This window comes from Carettochelys insculpta, chromosome 3 (genome assembly GCF_033958435.1).
Source record: "Carettochelys insculpta isolate YL-2023 chromosome 3, ASM3395843v1, whole genome shotgun sequence".
Taxonomy (NCBI): domain Eukaryota; kingdom Metazoa; phylum Chordata; order Testudines; family Carettochelyidae; genus Carettochelys; species Carettochelys insculpta.
Window position 1 is genome coordinate 79625810 of NC_134139.1, and position 15469 is coordinate 79641278.

Sequence of the window (15469 nt, forward strand, 5' to 3'; positions counted from 1 at the left end):
TGCACAAGCCAGGACATGGTGCTGCCTGGCAGCATGGTCAGCAGTGAATGGCAGGCACGTCCTTTTATTGGGTCGAGGACTACCCACGTGACGTGGCCAAGTGTGGGAAAGACCTCGACTGCATGATGCCTGCAGGGGGAGAAGGGGGGGGGGGGGGCGGGGTTCACACACTAATGCAAACTTCTGAGAAGAAGTTTCTTGGCATCTTACGCAAGCACAATCCTCACAACACCCTTGTTGCCATGGGGTGCAGAGGCTGGTGCCAGGCAGCACAGAGGAAAAGAAACAAGTGTAGAGACAGAACCACAAACTCTGTGCAGGGGCTATTTGTAATGGGTAGATGCGCTCACAGTGCTAATGGCAAAAACAGACATTTCACAAACTTCCATACAACATGACCCTACACCACAGGATTCCTGGTCCAGATTTGAAATTCGTGGTTTTCCTGTTACCCAATTCCTGCACACATGGAGAGCAGGGGCCAGAGCAGAGCACTGAAGGGCTTTGTGGGTTACACGTGGGACACCTCTGGAGGCTAAAATATTCAATTTTAAGACATGGTGCTCCCACGCTGGCCTTTAATCAAACTTTTGAATTCGAGCTTGACGCTATACCCATCAGGTACCAACGATATTGTGATATCGATATTAGTGCTCCCTAACTGAGCTAATGGTATTTAAAGTGAAGACAATTATGTGGTAATATCGCACTAACTGCCTTAAATTCAAGTTTATCTCACAGTGTAGATGCAGCCTAAGGAGGGTATGATAGAGATATAAAATCATGAGTGGCGTGGAGAAAGTGAACAAGGAAAAATTATTTCCTTGTTCCCATCATATAAGAACTAGGGGAAACCAAATAAAATTAGTGGGCACCAGGTTTAAAACAAGTAAAAGGAAGTTCTTCACCCACCGCACAGTTAACGGGTGGAACTCTCTCCCGGAGGAGGTTGTGAAGGCTAGAACTACAACAGGGTTTAAAAAAAGAGCAAGATAAATTCATGGAGGTTAGGTCCATTGATGGCTATTAGCCAGGATGGGTAAGAAATGGTGTCCCTTGTCTCTGTTTGTCAGAGGCTGGAGATGGACAGCAGGAGAGAGATTGCTTGATTGTTACTTGTTCTGTCACTCCTTCTGGGGCACCTGGCATTGGCCACTGTTGGCCGTCAGGATACTGGGAGGGATGGACCTCTGTTCTGACCCAGTATGGCCATTCTTATCCTAGTTTCCCTAAGTTTTTCTCCCTGACATAGAAGATACTGCTAGCCTAAATTGATTAGCAATCACAGAACAGTCTGAAATCCTCAAATGGTGCACATTACTACACACTGATTATTTGAACAAAAAAGCAGTCAAGTAGCTCTTTAAAGACTAACGAAATAATTTATTAGGTGAGCTTTCGTGGGACAGACCCGCTTCTTCAAAGCATAACCAGACCAGAACAGACTCAATATTTAAGGCACAGAGAACCAAAAAACAGTAATCAAGGAGGACAAATCAGAAAAACATTTTTCTGATTTGTCCTGCTTGATTACTGTTTTTTAGTTCTCTGTGCCTTAAATATTGAGTTAGTCTGTTCTGGTCTGGCTATGGTCTGAAGAAGTGGGTCTGTCCCACGAAAGCTCACCTAATAAATTATTTTGTTAGTCTTTAAAGAGCTACTTGACTGCTTTTTCGTTTTAATAGTATATAGACTAACACGGCTCCCTCTCTGTTACTATTGACTATTTGATTTTGGTTTTGCTTATTATTAAGTGCTGATGTGGTCAACACAGAAGACACACAGAAAGACCCTGTTCCAAGGACTTTTAAGTCGAGGAGATAGGTCGACATTGAAAGACACAGATGATGACAGGTCAGAATCCACAGTGCTTTTCCTGTGACTTTTTCTAATCCTGTCTCTTGCAGTTATAGAATATTGGGGCATGTGGACAATTGTATATTTCTTTTTTAAAAGCACTGTCAGCCCCTCTGCCCCATCTGCATCTTCCAGCTTACTGTCTGGTATAAAAGAATAGTCCACAATATTTCTACCTCAAATTCTCAAAAAAAGAAAACAAAAAACCCCACACACTTCACATGTGACGCTACTGTACTCTTCCCACTAATTCAATCAGCAATGGTACTTATGTTTCTTGTAGTAGACTGCAAATCTTCATTAATTAGTTTCGATAACTTGCCTTTTACAATTGTATTGGATAAAGTCTCAAACTATGACAGCATAATGTTGTAAGTGTCAGCAATGAGAATTTCACAGTTATGACAAAAAATTTACAGGAAACTTTTCTATTGGGTAGCCCCAGGACCAGGAAGTTGCCAGATATTCAAATATTCTGGCTAATAGTGAGGTTTACCTAGCAATGCATAAAACTAAAGAAAAACAAGATTAGATATTAAGAAACAAAAATGTATGCAGACTACTTTATTTACCAACAGTAGTAGTATTGTACACTGTATTTGCTGCATTTATTTGTATTTACAGTTTCCATGAGTACAGCATAGTGAAAGTAACTAAAATTTACTTATGGTTAAAATGCCCGTTATTTGAGAGTTAAGAATGATAGAATGCTGGATATGAAAATGTTTACTTTAGTAGGTCTTCTAAATAGGCCTGGCAGTAAGCTCTTAAACTTTTTTGAAGAGCCAAAAATCTGCTCTTGGACACATAAATACAACTTCTCCTCAAGATAAAAGAAACTGCAGGTGCCCATCAAATTGCAGAAATTGGCTGTAGCAACTGCAACAATTAAGTCAGCTAAAGTTATCAGAAACTTCTGGTTAATTTACCATTACAACTGAATTTATAAAAGTGGTCATCAAGGCTTTATTTTTAAAGCCTTAAAGATTTATGAGTAGAAATTTAATATGTTAAGTTTAGGATGCAATAACTGGTGGAGAGGTCTTGCAGACATAGGCTTTCAGTAAATTATTCAATTTTGATGACAACAAAAATACATTTGTCATAGAAGTCAGCAAAAAAATTCACGTTATTTTCTAAATAACCATTTAGTAAAGATTAAAGCAATAGTTTTTTTTATAGTTATCAATGCTCATTACAAAACTCCTTTTTCTAACATGCTCATCACCATTAGAGAATATGTATTGAGTAGTCTCTAAGGTACCACAGGATAACAAGTGTATTACATCATGAGCTTTTGTGGGTAAAATCCACTACGAGATGGATCCATCTGGTGAAATGGGTTTTACTCACAAACGCACATAATGTAATACATTTTTTAGTCTCTACGGTGCTACAGGATTGCTTCTATTTGTGAAGTTACAGACTAATACAGCTCTCTCTCAGAGTATATAGTAGATTTCTTTCGTGAGTTTAGTGTCTGAAAGATGGTAGATATATCTGCCTAGGGAACAGTGACCCCTTTACCCACAGAACAGGTCAAGATTGACTACAGATTTTCCCATGCCAACACTTCAGTTCTGATTTGAAGGGATCATTTGTAGGAACAAGAGAGCCATTCAGCCTATTCAACCACTGATATCTCCACAGAGATTACAATTTCAGAGGGGTAGTCATGTTAGTCTGTACCTGCAAAAACAACAAAAAGTCCCTTGGTGCCTTATAGACTAACAGATGTATTGGCACATAAGCTGTTTACATGCATCTGACAAAGTCGGTGTTTGCCCAGGAAAGCTTATGCTCCAATAAATCTATAAAGGCACCATAGGACTTCTCCTTGTTTCAGCAGAGATTGCCAACGGTGCTAATTAACAGCAATGGCTATATTTTCTCTATCACGTAAAACCTGTATTGTGGAAAGCAACACATTCTGGTGACATTGTTGCAAACCACTGCTGATAAAAAGGGAAGAAAAAAACAAAAAAAACCCACACACAAACAGGTGGACAGTACCGTCATTGTGGGGAGATATTAATTTGTCCTGGGTATTGGATTTGTGAGAGGGTATAGCCCAACTTGCACCATTCTTAGCATGTCTGTGCTATGCAGTGTGAAGCGTGTTTATGTTATAGGGACATTACATTGTATATATACACAGAAAAAACTTCATTGTACGTATACCACATGTGAAATCAATCAGATGAGGTGGAACATAACATTGCTGCAGTATGAGGAGTGAAAGGGATCCAATGGCAGCTAGAAAAGCTTCTGGCATTTTCTTCATTTGTCTTTCTTCCCCAACAAATTCTTAAATTTACTTCATTAGCCATCAACCACACAGTATCACAACCACTCCCAAGGTAATGAACTATTATCACGTAAGGGCAGACTGATAACTGAATACACAAGTTTAGTGGGAAGGAAATGACTGGGAAAAGGAGCAAAACAGCAAAGATGACACTGCCTAGAATGTTGTAGCAATATGAGCAGGCCACACTCTGAGGAGTCCCCACTCAGTTCACATTTCTTCCTGTAGCCAGGCAGAGTGCCCCTCCACCCACCCCGCAACTCTTGCTCTACCCCATCTTGCCTCCCTTAGGTGCTTCAAAGCACAAAAAGGGTTAAAAGAAACAGCCTAATCTTGGAATGCCCGAGAGCACAGATGTGCTTATCTCCAAGCATAAGTCTTCGATGCTCCGAAGCAAAAGCCAGACTGATCTGAATGGACTGAAACCAGACAACAAAGTACTAACAGACAGCCAGGGCCTCGGGCTGCCCTTGGCCAGTACCGGTGATTGATACGCCCACACTTGGTCCCAGACAGAGGAATCTGCTGCCCATTAAGAAAGAATGCCCTAAATTATCTCCACCTCACAGGTGCGAACTAAGCCCTTGAACTCCCTGTGAGAACTAGTGTCATGAGACGATTTAATTCAATTGGCACCCTTTTAGATAAGGAAGAGTGTACGCGACCCAGTGGATATAAAGAAGGGCCCGGCAAACCCTCCAATTGAGCTCCAATTACCTCTACCTGCCGGTCAGGAGGGTCTTTGCCTCCCAAGGTCCCAGGGGACGCCCTCCTCGTAGACTGCTTCCCGAGGGATTGAGTGAGAGAGACGCTGGTCACGCCACGCTGAGTAACGCAGGGGTGAGAATAAGTGTTTTTACTTTTGCTTTTGCACGCACTTAACAATAGATCTATGAATTAAAGTACTTTTGGTATATGCTAGCTGTTTGTAATCCAGTATAAATCTTGTAAACTTGCAACAAAGTATGTGTGTGTATATATCTATCTATCTATCTATCTATATATATCTATATCTTGTAACCAGAAGAGTTAAGTCTCCTTAGTCAATAAATAAGTAACTGGTTAAATTGTAACCTGACTCTCCCTGTTACTGTGCAAACCCAACACAAAACAAAGAACCCAACTGCTTTTCAGCTGCATTAGCCTGGTCATTTGTGAGAGCATGCCGAGAGCTGAGTCAAGCTGACTCCACGGAGCAGACTCTCTGGGGCACCCATCAGCCATGCTGGCTGCCCACTGCAAAGGGACTCTCTCATCCTAGCAGCTAAAGACTCGGGTGTGGGAAGCTCTCAGTGTAACCGCTGGGGCACCTGTCAGCCTGTCCTGGCTGCCCACTGCGAAGGGACTTTTCCTGCCCTAGCAGTTAAAGACTCAGGTGTTAGGACCTTGGGGCATCTGTCGGGCTGCCCACTGCGAAGGTACTGTCTGTCCTAGCAGTTAAAGACTCGATGAAAATAAGGGCATAGGTGGTATATCACCCAACCATCGGCTAACACTTCCCCACAGGTTTACTAAAACAGAAGCAGCACAAACAGAAGGACCCAGGCTTCAAGAAATGACAAACTCCCTCTACAATGTACACTGAAGAGTTTGCCCCATTTGTCCAAAGTATGGACACAGAGCAGACATTAGGAATCTCAAGACATATAAGCCTGTCACTGAGCATTTCAGTGGAGTGGGCCATTCTGTTAAAGACCTAAGAATAGACATCCTACTACACAGACTTTAAAAACAGATTACATTGGGAGATTTGTGAACTGGGGTTCATACTCAAATTTGACACATTAACACTTGGTATGAACAAAGACAGCAATTATCCCATGCATTACAAGGCCTGCTTCCTTTCCTTTGGTATTCATAATTACCTCAGGCAAGACACTTAACACCCTCCCGCCCCCATCCAGTTCAGATGTTAGTTTTTATTGCAATTTATTTTGGACCTCTGTGCTATATAACTAGGTCTGGACTGGAAATTCTATAGATCTGAAGAAGTGGGTCTGTCCCATGGAAGCTCATCACCCTAATAAATCATTTTGTTAGTCTTTAAAGTGCTACATGACCACTGTTTTGTTTTGTTAGAATACAGACTCTCTGTTACTACACTCCGAAGAAGATGCTCCCAAACAAGATGTACCTGAGGGACTGCGACTCAACACAGAAGCAGAACTCTGGACAGCAACATCACAGCAGTTCACCAGGTGCACTTTTAAAGGGTGCCAACAAGTAGGCTGCATAAAGAAAGGTGGTTCATGTGGATTTCTACCACCCACCTCATCAGACTTGGGAAAAAACAGCAGTTCTTAGGTCAAAAGAGTATCAAATACACCTGAGTGAAAGCTTCTCTCACACATCCAGAAAATCTTCAGTTATCACCAATGACAGGAAAGAGAGGGTTGGAAGAGTTCGAGAGCTAAGCAAGGTTTAAGAAAAGATTTTCTTCATATTTAAGTGACCGAACGCATGAGGAAATGTCCCACTATGCACAAGAGAAAGTAATACTCTGGGGTGGCGGGCAGAGAAAGCACTTTTCACATAATTAAAAACAAAAGGCTGAAAGTGTATTGCATAAGGACTGATAAGAGCGATCCTAAGCTATCAGCATTGCCATCTATAATTTTATCGTATAAGAAACGACGCCTGTGAGCAACATCTAGAACCACTCTTACAAATCTTGTATAATTATCTTACCCAAATCTTCATTTGTGTGCTCACTATCAGTGGCAAATGGGAATCGTTTTTGTTCTGCAAGTGACTTTGCTTGGCTCTGTAAAAGATTATGGTTTGACATTTAGCACAAAGTAAGCAAAATCAGAAATTAGCACTGGACAATTTAAGGCTTAAATCCTTAAGAGTATCTGACTTCAAAGCAAAATTAAAATTATTATTAAATTAAAATGCATGATAAAGCTGAGGGCACTATAATTTATTCCTAAACATCTAGCAATGAGAAACTGCTTTTCAGATATCATTACTACCTTCTGATACTACAGCATAATTCAACATACCAGATGAAAGTATTTACACTTAGGATAACCAAAAATATAAAACAATGTCATTACTATAATATGCGTCACCTTTTAACTTGAATTATGGAAACATACCCTAAGCAGTGCATTACATTGGCAGGGTGGGGTTCCTCTTTAGCCAGTGAGAAGATTGAAGTAATAGAAAGAAATTACATAAGAAAATAGTTCAGTAATAAAGGACAGAAATTTCACTAATTATTTTTAATCTGACACTGTTAATCTCTTCACTACTATGTGCCTTTACAATCTACTATATATTTTAGAGTGCATCTGTCTACCTGCCTGCCTCTCAGTGCTATGGTTGTTTGAGAACTCCTCTTAAACCGCAAGATCTACAGCCACAAAATTTGGTATGCAGGAGGCCTCTTACCCTAACATAAACCAAGGTCAGGGATTGATTGTGCCTGGAAAGTAGGAAATGCCTGAATCCCAGGATTCCCCGGAAGATGGAAGGGGTGGAGCGGGGCGGCAGTGACATGAAGGACGACATACTCCAGACTCACCACTGGGGGCAGTGAGTGCAGGGAACAGCAATTCTGCAGAGCGGTCACAGGGGCAATTGCAGCAAGGAAACAGTGGCCATGTGGAGATGGAGCTCCTGACCCTGCCTGTATATGAAGGTTAAGTGCCACCCTAGCATCACACAGGGGGAGCCCTGCGGTTCCCCCACAACCTCTCCCCAGCCAATGGGGCCAGGAAACCCTTCCCTGCCCTGCCCCCTACAATTAAGCTCACACTGAGGCTGGGGCAAGCAGCCCATCCCTGGCCCCTCTCCCTCCCAGAAGCCACCGCACAAGTCCCTGGTAAGCTGGCCCCCTCCCCCAACTCCCAGACCTGTGCCTTCTGTTCCCACACCTCTGCCCTAAGCCCCATCATGTACGCCACCCTGCTCCCCCCACTTCTGTCTGCCCCCACTCCCTGCCCTTAATCCTGTGCACTCTACCCTGAACTTCTGCCCACCTACCTCAACTCTCCCAGCTTCTGCCCTCACTCCTACACCCCCACCTCCTGGTCACAGCCCCACACAGAGCTAACCTCCTGCCCTGAGCCCCCTTATAACCAACCTCCTGCACCCCCACTCCCTGCCCTGAGCCTTCCACCCACTGCCATGACTCCTCCCTCTACTCCCTGCTCTGAGCCCCCCACCCAACATCCTGCCCTGCCTCCTACCACCCCCAACTCCCTTTCCTGAGCCCTGCTATTGAAGTAAAGCATGAGGCCACTATTTAAATAAACACACTACATTTTCCTTGTTCTTTTTTTTTTTTTTTTTTTTTTTAAAAGAGCTTAAGTTAAGGACCCAAGCAACACCGGGTACATCCGCTGCTTAAAACATATGCACTGGAATTAGAGAGAAGGTAGGGATCACAAAAGCAGAATTGCTTAAGAAAACTTCTTGCCAGAATACCTATTTGCAGAGCTTGGCAATACGAAAATGAATCATATATGGAAATGTTCAAATATCAACACTTTTGATTCATATAGAAAAGTCCCACTGATTGCAATGGGAGCTGTAGGTAATAGCTCAAGGACACTTTAGAGCCACAAAGATTCTTTTCTCAAGCCATGCTGTAAATATACCTCTTTCGGATCAAGTTTAAATGATGGATGCAGTGTTTGGAGTAGTAATCATTACTACTTTAATTGAAGGACATTTAAAGTGGTTTAGATCCATTGTTGTCAAAGCTGTAGAGAATAAAGAGGACTCCAAATGATCTCAAGATCTTGTACCAGACCCTCACAGGGAGTAGACTAGCATAATGTAGCTGATTATCAACAAGCTAAGCCGGTTTACTTGAGCTATGGATCTGGTCCTATCCCCCCTCCCCAACAAATGTATATCATAGAAGTTCTCAGATAGCTGACATATTAATGAAGCTACCTCATTCTTCAAGAATTGTACACGTTATATGCATCGCTGACCATTCAGAGCAATGCATGTCTAATTAACGGGTCACTTCTGGCCACCTTGAAAACAAATGGTAAAATGACAGAACGTGGTTGACTGAACTGGTGCAACGTGGACGCAGATCTTGCTGCAGAAATATCAGAATCCATCTCAAAAGGATGATGCCCCCTGTCATGTAATAAGTGGTTACATTTACATAAAGAACTAGACATTTGCTAACTAAAACATAAAAGGTATATCCCCAAAGTTCCCAACTCCCTACTTAACTGGCTATTATAAAAAAGTTTTTGCCCCTTTGTCCACAAAATCTGTATAAACCAAGGAGCCCCAACTCTTATTAGCACCCACCAGTTGCCAGAACTTCATAGATAATCTGCCACGTTTTGCCATAATGTAAGTATACAGTGCAGCAAACACCACAAAAAACAACTGAAGGTATTAAGGTGGATTAAGGGACATAATTGTAGCCTAAAGTAGCAGTAGTTGAACAAGTAAACCAAAAGACATTGTTGGTCAGCACGGAAGAGGAAAGGAAAGGCCTTGGGGAAAAAGGAGACTGTAAATCTTATTTTGCTCAAGTCTGGAACAAAGGGTGAATAGTTTCAAAGACCACGTCTATACTGGTACAGAACTTTAAAATGGCTAGGACTAAAGGGATTTTGAAGTTGGTGGGGTCCTTTCAAAAAGGACCCCCATCTGGATGAGCCACATCAGTGCGAAAAGCAGCAATTTCGAAGAGCCACGGCCAGCGGCATGCTAATGAGGTGCTGAATATGCATTTCAGCACCTCATTAGTAATCTTCAATTTGGCCATTTGCATGGCCATTTCAAAGTTTGGTGCCAGTGCAGACGTGACCAAATTGGTTTTAGATTAAGTCAGCAACTGGCAATGAGATCATTTGTTTCTTAAAGAGCATAAAAAGGGCCATGAATCTGAGGTTTCTTTATCAAAGCCTTACCTGACCAAACTTGAGCACACCACAATGAGAGTTTCCCCTAGATCAGGACTTTATTGTTAATATACCAATCATGTACTTTCAATACACAAATTAATTTCTCTCACATCTACAATCAATCAACATTATTTCTGTATGTAATAAAATGGTACACAGCCTACCAGAATTTTTTCAGTGTTGAGAGGAAGCAGAGATTCACAGGATGAAGACCCTCTTAGTTCACAGTCTGACTCGTGGAAATGCAAAAGTGGTGAGTCTGTAAGAACAAACAATTGCATTAAGTAAGGATTGTATACTTGAACTGTTACACGTGAGCAGGGTGTAAGTGTACTAGATCATCCAAATGGCATGTTTCCTCATGCTAACCCCACCTTTTAGTAATTCCTCTACAGGACAGTCCAAAAGGGTATGACTGTTCAAAAGCATGTTTGCATTAAGAGTGATAGCTAGAAGTGCAGTAGCTGACACAAACCTTATTATACAGCTCACTTCACTACTACTTCTGCCGACTAGATGTGGAGAAAACAAGGAGATAAAGGGGGGGAAAAAGCAACTCATGAATGAATGCATGCAGGGAAAGCGCTAACTCTTAACAGAGATAACTCACAGCAGGGGGTGGTCAGGTCAGCCAATGGGAGGGAAGGAGACTTTTTGTGAACTGAGAACAAATATGGTCTGAGAGGTCTTTGTCTGTCGGGCTGAGGCAGAGGAGACAAGAATCCAGCAAATATCCTGACCATCTCAAAATCAGCCACAGATATGTAAGTAGAAGAGATACGTGCAGTTAGACATGATCAGGTTATGGTTATTTTGATTTTTGGAGTGGACTGACTGTCTTTTTCCAGTGGCTTTGGTTAATGATTTGATTCCTTCCACTGTAATCTGTAATTTTTAAGATGAATCCCAGAGACGTATTCGCTGTGCTGTAACCGATACGATTTATTTTGTCTTGTTTTGTGAATAAATTATTTTTAAAGCAAATGATTTGATGTGTGTCCTGAGAAGGGTCTGTGTATATGCATGCCTTACACTGAAAGGCCAGCCAGATAATTAAGCTCTCTCCTGAGGAAGAGTTAACAGCCTGCGGTATCCCACAGGGAGATGTCTCAAGAGTGCCTTCCTGGGTTAGGGGGTCTTTTCCCACTCAGCTGGTGGCAGCGATTACTAACACGCAGGGTGAGGGAATCTGACACCTTGGAGAGCTTTTTAAGGAAAGCTTTTTCCAGGCAAGGTATTTTTTTAAAGGTTTTTGCAGGACCCCATTTTCTGCACATGGAGCGTGGATTAGCTCTCACAGCAACAGGAGGAGAAGAAACCATAAAAGTGATTGGGAATGGTGGTAGAATACCACATCAATTTGAGCCTACTGGTCCCTCATTCCTCAAGCCAGCAAGAATCTGAATACTGACAGCACGTTGAGGTCCTAGGGAGAAAAACTAAATGGATCTATATCCAGCCTTTCCAGAAGGATGTAGGAGTCAAGGGCAGCCTCGCATTTCACTCCCATGAACATTTCTGCAAGCAAAAGGCGGATATCCCTCAACCTGTGATGGCAAAATGCCCTTGCTTACCCCACCCCTGAAACCCAAGCCATGAACTCCTTCACTGTCCCCTGAATAAAAATTATTTAGCTCACAAAAATAGAGTCTTTATTGCTTGCATTGCATGGTGGGGGAGAGGAGATGTATAGGATTTACAGACCAGCATACATCATACAGGGGGCACTTCCTTAAGAGCCACAGATATGACTGTCATGTTACGCTCTGGTCATTCACAACACTGATTTTCAAAACTTCCCTGATTAGCAGTGTCCCTCGCTGTCCTCTTGTTATTGCTCTGATGTCTGGCTACTCATAATTACTGATCAGGTTATTTGCCTTCGTCCTCCAGCCCAACATGAATTTTTTTGCCCTTGTTCCCACATAAATTATGGTGCACAGAACAGACTGCCATCACAAGAGGAATGTTGCTTTCGCTGAGGTCTACCCGAGTAAGGAGGATCCTGAACCTGGCTTTTGAATGGCAAAATGCACATTCTACCACCATTCCGCACTTGCTCAGCTTGTAGTTGAACCGCTCCTTACTGCGACGCAGGCTGCCTGGGTATGGCTTCATGAGCCAAAAGGAGCAAGGGGTAAGATGGACCAACCAGGATCACTTTCAGCATCTCTACACCTTCAGTGGTGATTTTCTTGTCTGGGGAAAAATATTCCATTCTGCAGCTTTCTGAACAGACCAGAGTTTCTAAAGATGTACATATCATGCAACTTTACAGACCATCCCACATTTATGTTGGTGAAACGACCTTTGTGACCCACCAACACGTGCAACACTATGGAGAAGTAGCCCTTGCGGTTTATGCAATCCGTGACAAGGTGGTCTGGCACCAAGATAGACGAAACACACACCCCATTACCCCATCACAGCAAAACCACCCACCGTGCTCTGCATATTTCCCAGAGCGACTGTCATTCATAGCAGAAAGGTATTGATTGCCACGGCTACCTAGATCACGGCAGCACCCACAGTAGATCTGCAGGCTCCAAATTGATTGCCAACTGACCAGCAGCTGTCTGGCATAGGAAGCTTCCACAGAGATATTGCTACTAGCTTCTGAACTGTCAAAGAAGGTCTCATTTTTGTGTCACAGTGCTTCAGGGTGGGAGAAAGCAATTTGCAAAGTTCCATGAAAGTGGCCTAAAAAACTTGCACACACAAGGCACCACTGATTGTCCCATATCTGAGGTCCCACCAGTCTGTGCTTGTTTTATAGTACCAGAACTGGCACTATACTGTGGGCAAAGCATCAAGTGCAGCCAGCATCTCCCCTCCCTTCTTCTCCAGTTTCATGTTCGTGTATATCTGTGTCCTCAGTCTTCATCACTCTCAACTTTATGAAATCTGGTGCTAAAAATTTGACCTAAGTTCCTAGTGTAGTCGTACCCTAGGGCAAGGGTACGCAAAGTAGGGGGTGGGCCTGTTCATGGGGGGTGAAATTTTATATGGGGGCTGCAGCATGATCTGCTGTTGGGGCTCAGGCTCATCCATCTCATTAAAAATGTTGAAAAATGGTATTGTTTCTCTGTGTGTGTGTGTGTGTATTTACATTTATATACCAATTAATAAAATGTTTATATTCTACATATTTTCTTACAGATGCTGAAAAATGCTTTTTCTGTATGAACATGAAGAAAATTCTCAACAGCTTGGATTAGATAATTTGGGCAGAGGGAGGGGAAGGCTGCTAATTGCAGGGACAAAAAAATGGGGTCTGATGTACAAAGTTTGCTCCTTGGCTTAAGGCTCCTAGGTGCTACAGTAATATAAACAAATAACCATTTATATTTGCCATAAGGTGTATGCTTTATATAAACAAATTGACAGGCATCAGTCTTAAGAGCAAAACCAAGTATCTTTCCATACCCAAATATATTTGCACAGACAAAAAAAATTTCACAAGTCTTTACTAAGCTTGTCTTAAGTGCCCCTAAATAACTTTGACAAAATATAGTATACCAGTGCATGTCCCAAAAAAAAGGCAGTAGAAATTATGAAAGTAACAAGCTAAAGTTAGAGGAATAAATCTGTCATTCTGTTACACTGGATTTTTTCCCATATTTACATATTCATTGGAGTTTGTTTTATTGCCTGTAAGTGATATGCACTGAGTGTATGCAGAACTTTAGTCTCATTGATGGTTTCTCATGAGAGTGAAATTATGCACAAACAAACCTTTTCAAGATTAGGCTCCAAATTAAGCAGTTTCTTTATTAACAAGCAAAACAAATGGACCCAGAAAAACAATTATTTACTTCACCAGCAAGGCAACTTTTTTAAAAGCTGAACCCAATTCAACACTCACTAATATGGAGATTTTCCAACTGCTTACCACCAAATACACCATTCAGGCTTGCACAAAGCTCTGTATTTGCACTTTGCAAACCTGCCAGCTTGCTTTTCATTCATTTTGGATTAGAACCAATAGCATGAGTCAGGAGGGCTCATATTTTCATTTAGGCTTTTAAAAACTGAAGCTTTTTTTTCCCTTTTGTTAGTTTATTGCAACAGCCCAAGTCCTGATTTGCACCATTACCAGATACTCTTAAAATAAACTACACAATTCCCAAATGTCTGATGGGAATATAGTTTAAAGAAAAGATGCTGTAATAAAGTTATAGTAAACATTTAAATCTTGATTATCTGAACATCAGTTATCAAAAAAGCAAGGCTTTATTGACAACATTTCTTATAATTAAAGGCCAGATCTTACAAACTTCTTCTTGTTCATAGACTCATGCCCGAGCAAACTTACAAACTTCTTGTTCATAGACTCATGCCCAAGCAAAGCCCCAGGAGGCCTGCCCAAGCAAAGAAGCTGAAAGGATGGGAGCCAAAGTTCGTTCTGCTATCTGAAACTGATCAATGTCCCCATGACACCAGATCTGTGCTTTGTTTTTCCTGTTTTACTTTCTGTTACCTCCAAAGTTTTCCCAGGCCCACAAGACACAGAAAAAGAACTGAACATCATTAAAAGTGTCTGTCACCCCTTCCTTCTCCAATGCACAGAGGGAAAGTCGGGGGAGAAGTCGGTACCATCGCCCCGCATTCAGGAGACAGTTACCTAACAAAAAGTTATTTTTATTGTATTGACCATCCACCTCGCTCCTCAGGAACCTGCCAGGCTCATGGCACCGCAGCCAGGAGGATGGCAGGGTTGGCCAAGCAAGCGCACTGCTCTCGGGGTCAGCAGCTAGGGGACCCACCACGTGACTGGGAGAAAGGACTTTGGAGCAGACGGCGAAGCCACTGCACAAGAGCCACGGACAAGGGAGGACTCGCCACACCCCGTGACACGCCACCCGCCACGGAGGGGCCCCAGGAGAAGGGGCAGCCCCCTCCCCGGCCGCCTGCCAGGCCCTGGCCCGGCGGCTTCCCCCGCAGGCGGCGGGGCAGGACGTGGCGCTACCCGCCCCGACTCACCGCACTCGACCGAGTACTGTTCCGCCCAGTCCGGCGCCTGGGGGCAGCCTGCGGTCCGGCCCTGCCGCTGATGCCGGTGCAGCTCCTGCTTGAGCAGCGACAGGGCCGAGTACTGCTCGGTAAGGGCCAGCACCGCCCGGGCCGCCGCTGCCACCAGCAGAGCCGGCACGACAGCTCCCCAACGACCGCAGGTCCCGGCGGCAGATGCCATTTCCCAGCACGCATGCGTGCGCCTCTCCCCCTAGCCTGTCCAAGGTGGTTCCTTTCTGCCGTGCCCTCCTCCCGGCAGCGCCAGGTGGGCGAGGCTGCGGTCTCGCTGCTTTCCGGGACTTGTAGTTTCTCGGGCCGCAGCAGTCTTTCATCGAGCGTAGTCAGAAAACTACAACTCCCAGGCTGCACCGCGCGGCGCCTCTCCGTGCCCTGAACAACCCGG

At 43.4% G+C, this 15469-nt stretch overlaps 1 protein-coding gene across 4 annotated transcripts in view; it reads right to left on the reverse strand.

The window, feature by feature from the left end:
• The window catches only part of TTC13 (tetratricopeptide repeat domain 13), a 75092-nt gene extending 59822 nt beyond the window's left edge, over positions 1-15270 (reverse strand). For all 4 annotated transcript variants that reach the window (XR_012644981.1, XR_012644980.1, XM_074990195.1 and 1 more), the window contains exons 1-3: positions 15037-15270; positions 10218-10312; positions 6854-6929 (exon numbers count right to left, since the gene is read on the reverse strand). Coding sequence is in view for 2 of the 4 variants with exons in the window: in XM_074990195.1 (XP_074846296.1) it covers positions 6854-6929; positions 10218-10312; positions 15037-15247 (382 nt within the window). In the remaining 2 variants the exon portion in view is untranslated. The remainder of the gene's footprint in view (positions 1-6853; positions 6930-10217; positions 10313-15036) is intronic.
• Between the last annotated feature and the right edge of the window lie 199 nt (positions 15271-15469).